The following is an 8,021-nucleotide window of genomic DNA, read 5'->3' on the forward strand; positions in this document are numbered from 1 at the left end:
TTGATCCCTCTGAATGAGCTAGAGGAGAAGTAAAGATTTTATTGCTGATTTCATTATTAATTTATAATAGGTGTACTGATCACTTGTCTTGACTATACTCGGATGAACAGACTACCAGATGTAAAGCCTCGCTAAAGTGACCATGTTACAAAGAATGAATGAATGAATGAATGTGAGAAAGTTTGGTAAATGTAACATGTAGAGACCTCATTTTTCCAAAGTTACTGCTGAATCGAGCCTGACACGATTTAGCCGAACCGTTCCAAGAATGTACTCGGGCAACTCTTCCTCTTCCTTTGCCTGCATTTGTAAATATCTGTCAGCATCCACAGTACTATGATGAATTAACCTGTCAAAATATGTGGATAAACAAAACTACTATGGCTAACAAATGAAAATATCAGCCATTTCCTTCATTGTTGCTGTAATTTCTTGAGGGGTGGGAGTGTGACATCCGAGAGGAACGAGTGCCAGCGAAAATCCCACATTGATTGGAGAGGGGAATGAAACATTTTTTATAAGAGTGTGAAAACCTCTCCCTAGCAGACGCGTTATAAAAACATTGAGGGGAAGCACGAAAGGAAAAACCCAAAAAGGACAATATGTGCTAGCGGTGGGCTTGGGCTTGGATTGTTACAGGGAGTGACTATACAAGACTCAGAAGAGAAGCAAATAGAGTTCTGGATATGGATACAGAAACATAGTAGGCATAGAGCGACAACCTCTATGAGAATCGCAAGGTCAACAACTAAGCTTGTGACGTATCCGAGGACGATGCCAATAACACTCCTGGCTACTGTTGAAGATCCAATATCCACATCAATCTGCAAGAAATTTATGAAGAAGTTAGTAAAATAACTTAACATATCTTAGAACATGTATATCTGATATGGCTTAAAAGACCTCTGGTATTACTTATCAACAATATAACAAAGCTATAATACTTCAGCAGTTCAAGATGTCTGGTGCTTGACTCTTGGCCAAAAATGCACGACTAAACCGAATATCTCTACACACGCACCAAATCCTAATTGCCTCCCTGGAACAGATTAGTACGTCTATCATTAGTAGGATATAAGGGTGGGGTTAGGGAGACTTCGATGTAAATAGGGGGAGTTAGGGATCTTGGGAGAGGAGGATTACTTTGGGAGAGATAACTCTCTTGAAAGGCTAATGATATTGCAATCTCTTTTGAAATTGTGTTTGTGAGATCCCACATCGGTTTGAGAGGGGAACGAAGCATTGTTTATAAAGGTGTGGAAACCTCTCCCTAGCATACCCATTTTAAAAACCTTGAAGGAAAGCCCGAAAAAGAAAACCCAAAGAGGATAATATATGCTAGCAGTAGGCTTGGACTGTTACAGTTGGTATCAAAGCCGGACACCGAGCGATGTGCCAGCGAGGAGGCTGAACCCCGAAGGGGGTGGATACTAGGCAGTGTGCTAGCGAGGACACTGGGCTCTGAAGGGTAGTGGATTGGAGGGTCCCACATCGATTAGAGAGGGGAATGGGTGTCATGGGTCCCGAAGGGGGGTCGATTATGAGATCCCACATCAAATGGAAAGGAGAACGAAACATTCTTTATAAGGGTACGGAAACCTCTCCCTAGCAGACGCATTTTAAAAAACCTGGAGAGAAAGCTCAGAAAGGAAAGCCCAAAGAAGACAATATCTGCTAGCGGTGAGCTTGGGCTGTTACAGTGTTATTGGATCCTAACACTTCATTCAGTTATCCTATCCGACTTGCTTCCAGCATATGTAAAACACGTTGGGGGGTTTGGTGTTCTTAACGACATCATCTACTATTCAAGAACTAGAAGAACTCCACATAGGGTGTAGTAAAGTTAAATAATGTGAAGCAGATGATACATGCAGTAAATTTTATCGAGCTTGACATGAACTTGCCTAGCAAGAAGACACAGACAATATCTCTCAACTTGGCATGTCTAAGTAAGCGTAGAACATCTCTAGCAAAAATTGCACCTGCTTATGAATGCATGCTACTGAGAATGGGTTAGAGTTATTTACTTCCAGAAAATTATCCTGTCGAAGGTACTTGCATTTAACTGCTTTGCCCAAAAGGCAAGCTTTTGTTCCAACTGCACGTTTAACCATCCAATATCCCTGTTGAATTAAACTAATCATTAGTACCAATATCATCAAGAACTTTTGAAATATAAGATATCAATATGATGTACCTCCACAATGCTGGGGATTAATTTAAATCTAGAATCCCGATACATGTCATTTCCATCCACAAATTTACCCAGCAAAGAACTTTTGTTTACAGGCCTATCTGCAGAATAATACATAACCATACTATAGTTTGGCTTGGCTGGAACCTGAAACAGAAAGCAAAATAAGAAGCCCGGACATGTCACAAGAACTTTTCTGTCAACCCATTAGAGTATGAAGACTATAGTATAAAAAATATGCTTGCATTTACACCCATATAAAGCCATAAATAAAACTGGATTGATAAAAGAGTCAATGATTCCATAGAGCCATCAGAGGTGCAAATATGTGAGGTCCCACATCGATTGGAGAGAGTAATAAGTGTTAGCGAGGATGTTGGGTCCCGAAGGGGGGTAGATTGTGAGATCCTATATCGATTGGAGAGGGGAATGAGTGCCAGCAAGGACGCTGGGCCCCGAATGGGGTGGATTGTGAGATCCCACGTCAGCTTGAGAAGGAAATGAAGCATTCTTTATAAGGGTGTGGAAACCTCTCCCTAGCAGATACATTTGAAAAGCCTTGAGGGAAAGTCTGGAAGAGAAAGCTAAAAAGGACCATATCTATTAGCGGTGGGCTTGGGCTGTTATAGTTGGTATCAAAGCCAGATATTGGGCGATGTGCCAGCGAGGACGCTGGGCCCCGAAGGGGGGTGGATTGTGAGACCCCACACCGGTTGGAGAAGGGAACAAAGCATTCTTTATAAGGGTGTGGAAACCTCTCCCTAGCAAATGCATTTTAAAAACCTTGAGGGGAAGCCCAAAAGGGAAAGCCCAAAGAAGACCATATCTGCTAGCGGTGGGTTTGAGCTGTTAAAGAATTTCTCTCTAGCAGAAGATTCTAGGTAAAAGCTTATTAAGGAACACATAAAGACCAATCGAAAGCCTCCAAGATGTAGGAACGGTATTTACGAGCAAAAGAGAAAGATAAGAATAGGTGCCTGTAAGATTCTTCGTTCACTTCGCACATGGCACACCGACTTGGAGATTAAGTAAGTGGGGTTCTTCTTCGCAACCTATTATTGATCCTAATGCGTGCTTTCATGACAGAGCTCCCATAAGAAGAATATGATCTTCATGGGAAAACTGCCGTGGGGTCAAAAGAATTTATATGTAAATGGGGCCGCAATTGGAGTATGCAAGCTACCTCTAGATGAAGCTCAAGACTACGAAAAATATTGAGCTACATAACCATTCAGCTGTAGCTAATGACCTCTAACCACTCTACCCAACTTTCGAGGTTATAATGCTTAATACCTACAAATAAGTTCGAAAATAAAAACAAACCAAGCATGTTTGTTGCCTTGCAGCTCTAGAACCAAGTTCAAAATTATAAAAATTAATAATAATAACTAATTTCACAAGAAATGTAGATGGTTGCACATACCTGGAGGTTAATAATCAGCACGAATGGGAGCTTCTTTCCAGCTTCTGACTGATATTGAAAAGGAAATAGTTAATTATAATGTAGTTAAATCATACAACTCTACATTTGTCAGGATGGATTGTATGTAAGTATACTACACGCGAGTTTTGGTTGCTTTTCTTTCGGAATTGTGGTCGAAACGAACTCAAAGATTTTTACAAGGAAAACAGCTTCCTTGGTTTGATAGATTTGAATCAGCTCGTCTCAAGACCTCTCTTGGTGTTCTTTGTCGAAGTAGTTCGTGCGATTTTTGCTTCAAAGTGGAACGCTTTTATATATGCTTCTTAGTTTGAATTGTTCTTTGCTGTTTTTTCGTTACTTTTGTTCATTCTCATGTGGTGTTTGAATTTTAGAACACTAAGCTCTTTTTAGTTATATCAATGAAAAGTGTTTCTTGTTCTAAAACAAATGCAAGTGAAAATACCTGAACTAAATTCTGGGGATGCAATGCAATGCCATCATAACTTTTATCAACTTTGAACCAATCTACTGCTATGAGATTAAGAAGGGGATCGCCTCCCGTTACCTGAAACCGATCATATCATATAGCCAAGGAATGAGCTAAAAACAATCATAATGATGACTGATAAATAATTATATTCCAAAATTGGTCTCGAGTCTTCCCCTCGTCCCACGAAATTATATATATAACTTATAACTCACAAGAGAACAAAGCCCACCTTAGAGTTATCTTTGAGGTAATTTTTGCCTCTTATCATGAACCCTGCTCCACCTGGAGAAGTCCAACAGTTTGTATCAGTGTCCACCCCCCCTTTCTGCAAAGAACCTTTAATCTGGCATGTGTCCAAGACGATAGGAGCAATGCTATGATCTAGCTCCTTATTTGCATCGACAGCTGCAACCACGATAATCACTCGTATTACCGAACATTTTTCATTTAAATGGAAACTACATGTAAAATAGGTTATGAATATATAACTATGACCTTTTTACTTGGGGTCAATTCAAAATAGCAGTGCCACTGTATGTATATGTCGGTATGCATGCAAATACACATGCATACACACTAATAAATAATATGGTATGTCAATGATGCATGGAAGTATATATCTTTTGTATGTGTAGATGATGTTGGAGCGTTGATATACCCATTAGTTTAAACTTTTGGGTTGATCGGTGATTTAACAAGGTATCAGAACCGGACGGTCCTATGATGACATTTCCTCCCCAATTAATATTGATTTCCATTTGTTGGACCTTCTACAAATTTCTAAGCTCACAAGTGAAGTGGAGGGTTAGAGTGTTGACATAATTAAGTTTTCTATATTTCAGGTTTTTACTCCCTAATTCTCTCTTCGGTCTCTATCGTTCTTCTTCAAGGCGATATTTTTCCCGAAAAGAATAGGAAAAAGAACAGTCATGAAACCTGTCTCATTCTGAAAATCACAACCAAAAGTTTCTAGTTTCCTTATGGTGTGGGGAACGAATATGTAAGCAACTTGTTTGCTTGATATTTAGTTTCACCGTATAAAAAACGGGACGGTATGTGAAGAGACAAACCTGATGACTGCTTCGAAGAAAAGCCTGCTATAGCCCATGAAACATTTTTCAGCTTCACCTTTAAGTCCTATAGTAAATAACCAATAAATAGGCGTTTAAATTTCAGGGCAAGGGAAGCTTTGTGTGTACAATTTTAAGATCTTGATGAATGATTAGTGGGGGATCAAGAAATGACCCTAAACCAAATTCAACATCAGAAGAGAACTACCTTGTTGCCAACTTCTTTATCATTGTCACTATCATCTTCCGATGATGATGATGAAGCAGCAGCCATAGCATCATAAAATTCATCCTGTGTTCCTCTATCATCATAGTTGCCATTCGTACCGGAGACATCTGAGGTTTTTGAATGGACAATAGTGGGCCAGGGTTCATAATTTAGAGAGGGATTTGCTAATGCATATTCCTTTAGACCTGAAAATTGGGAATACATAAACAAAATTTTCAGTGAAAGAGGATCCTAGTACATTCCTTTTAGCTTTTGCTAAAAAAAAGATTAAGTCAAGTTATTGAAAGTAAACACATGATTAAGTAAATAGTGGACGCTTATTCGGACATAGCAAAGGAAATATTAGTATGAATTTCAATAACTAAATGTACAAAGCAAACACGTCTAGTTCATTTTATCTTTTTATCCACTTCGAAACGCTGACTAGTTTTAGTTGACCTTTTTCCTTTTAGACATGAAGGTCAACTAATCCGATGAGCAGTTTAGAAAACCTTAGTTTGCCCATTAGTTTGAGGATGACACGTAGTTTAGAACAGCAATCTTTATGATTTGCCTAACCAGGAGAAGGAACAGACCATCTCAAATTGTTAGTTAGTCAATCGTCAAGAGAGAGGGATTTGTTTTTCCCTTTCTTTTTGTTAACAAGAAACAATTTTTTACTGATATAATAAAAATGATTAAAGTTGACCTACTTTGGATACTCACTCAGGCCTTTAAAGGTAGGACAAATATTGAAACGAGTTTAAGCGGATCGTTTCAAGATTTTGTCTCAGTGGATCAAGGAGAAAGGGGGCTCGGTGGGAAAAGGATTATAACATGAGAGAAGCAAGGAGGGTCATGATCGATATTGCCGGGCTAGTGCGGCTCGAGTAAGGGATACAAACTCCAAGCATCTGAATGTTTGGAGTTTGCACTCAAAAAACAACCTTTGGCAGAAAAGTGCTGTTAGTGACCTCAGACTCTAGTCTAGCGAGTAGTTTCTGTTTGACATTGAGTTGAAAGAGATAGCAAGAGTTGAACTACTATATAAATAGGTAGCAACAAAATATAGTCGGATAAGCCATTATATAATTGGAAATATATCTAATGGTTCTTTTCATAATCAACATACCAGCAACTTGGCACAGCAAAGCATAAGGAACACTCTTTTCAAACTTTGAAGGATGGTGTCTCTGCCATTTAGACCAACCTGCCGGTTGTATCTCTAGTATTTGAGTAACAAGACATTTTGGAACTTTTGAACCCATGGATGTGTTTAAGCACCTTATCTCCCAAGTTGAAGCTACAAGAAAATTTAAGACAAATCTATGAAAAAACCATCTTGAAACTATAAATTTAATTTATGAAAGAACAACCAATAATAGTAGAGATAAGAACATAGTAAATTCGGCAAGAATTTTAACCTTAATGAACGGTAAAAAAGCCATCTTCTCACTTTAGAGATACAAACAAGATCATATGTTCAAAGAAAGTAAACGGCAAGAAAAAGGAAGAGGAAGAAACAAAAGAAGACAGAATAAAACAGAGATGAATAATGATGTGTTGGATATTTGGGGAGGATTCTAGATCAAATATTCTCCATATTCTTTGTGGGTAATTAATTAGTGAATTTGTTAGCTATTTACTGTGGTTAATTTGTTTAACCACCTCTGTATTTACAGCCCATAACCCCATACGCTAAGCCTATATGTAAAGGCTAAGGCAAATAGTGCCATAAGGCATTCAGCTCCACCACATACAAATATAAAAATAGGGGTAAACTGCATGTGCACAATAGTGTATAACTCATCAAAAGGTCCGTTAAGTGAAAGTACTCTCCAACCAGTAAAAAGGTTAATCAAACTATTGAAGCTTTAAATAGAAAAACACAGAATAGTTCTAAGTCCCTTTTTCCTTCTTAATCGCATTAGAAATCTAGGGGGAGAAAGAAATCAAGGGAAGAAAGAACTCATACGGTTAATCCGTGTACGTCGATATCCTGATCTATGTGGTTTCTTTTTATGAACGCAAGGAATTTGCAATATTGCTGCATTAGCAAAGAGAAAGTATAGTTAGGCCAAAAAAATACTCAAAACAGAATTCTTCGCAAGGCTAGCAAATAGAATCAACACAATTCCAATGCCGCCGCAACCCATTCACTGATAAAGCAACAGAGTTGACTTGCCTCAGGCAATCAATTGGATAAGTTCAGCATTTGAGATAACATCATACATAACTTTTTTTTTTTTTTTTTTTGAATAACACATAACTTTTGACCTGTGAGGTTCTCTACGCACAATCAATCTGAAAAACTCAATCAATCAAACACAAACACGGCAGAATTCCAATAGAAAACAGCACTGTTCTATTGAAAAGAACTCCCTAACCACAAGAAAACAAAGTTCACAGCAAACAAACAACAACGAAAACAGAGGAAATCAAAATACTCCAGCTTAACCAAGAGAGCTGGTTCTCTCCTACCCAGGCCTACATCCACAAAATACCACAATGGGCTCTCTCTTCACCCTCAAACTGGACAAAAACAACCTTCCATTCATAATTGTACCGAGCACATCCTACTACCCCCACTAACTAACGGTCAGTGGTCGAATTTCCTGAGTTGCCCCCCCCCCCCC

General features: G+C 38.6%; 1 protein-coding gene across 2 annotated transcripts in view; it reads right to left on the reverse strand.

The window, feature by feature from the left end:
- LOC111444326 (protein ENHANCED DISEASE RESISTANCE 2-like) overlaps window positions 1-8,021 on the reverse strand; it is a 16,539-nt gene continuing 8,518 nt past the window's right edge. Inside the window, exons 12-22 of one of the 2 annotated variants that reach the window (XM_023082386.1) lie at window positions 7,361-7,432; window positions 6,518-6,688; window positions 5,386-5,591; window positions 5,178-5,244; window positions 4,337-4,512; window positions 4,081-4,182; window positions 3,618-3,665; window positions 2,198-2,341; window positions 2,028-2,123; window positions 723-824; window positions 1-300 (exon numbers count right to left, since the gene is read on the reverse strand). In XM_023082386.1, coding sequence (XP_022938154.1) covers window positions 208-300; window positions 723-824; window positions 2,028-2,123; window positions 2,198-2,341; window positions 3,618-3,665; window positions 4,081-4,182; window positions 4,337-4,512; window positions 5,178-5,244; window positions 5,386-5,591; window positions 6,518-6,688; window positions 7,361-7,432 — 1,277 coding nt within the window. In that variant the 3' untranslated portion in view covers window positions 1-207. The remainder of the gene's footprint in view (window positions 301-722; window positions 825-2,027; window positions 2,124-2,197; window positions 2,342-3,617; window positions 3,666-4,080; window positions 4,183-4,336; window positions 4,513-5,177; window positions 5,245-5,385; window positions 5,592-6,517; window positions 6,689-7,360; window positions 7,433-8,021) is intronic. The other variant, XM_023082387.1, reaches the window with a different exon arrangement.

The sequence above is a fragment of the Cucurbita moschata genome, unplaced genomic scaffold, assembly GCF_002738365.1.
Source record: "Cucurbita moschata cultivar Rifu unplaced genomic scaffold, Cmos_1.0 Cmo_Scf00006, whole genome shotgun sequence".
NCBI classification, from domain to species: Eukaryota; Viridiplantae; Streptophyta; class Magnoliopsida; order Cucurbitales; family Cucurbitaceae; genus Cucurbita; species Cucurbita moschata.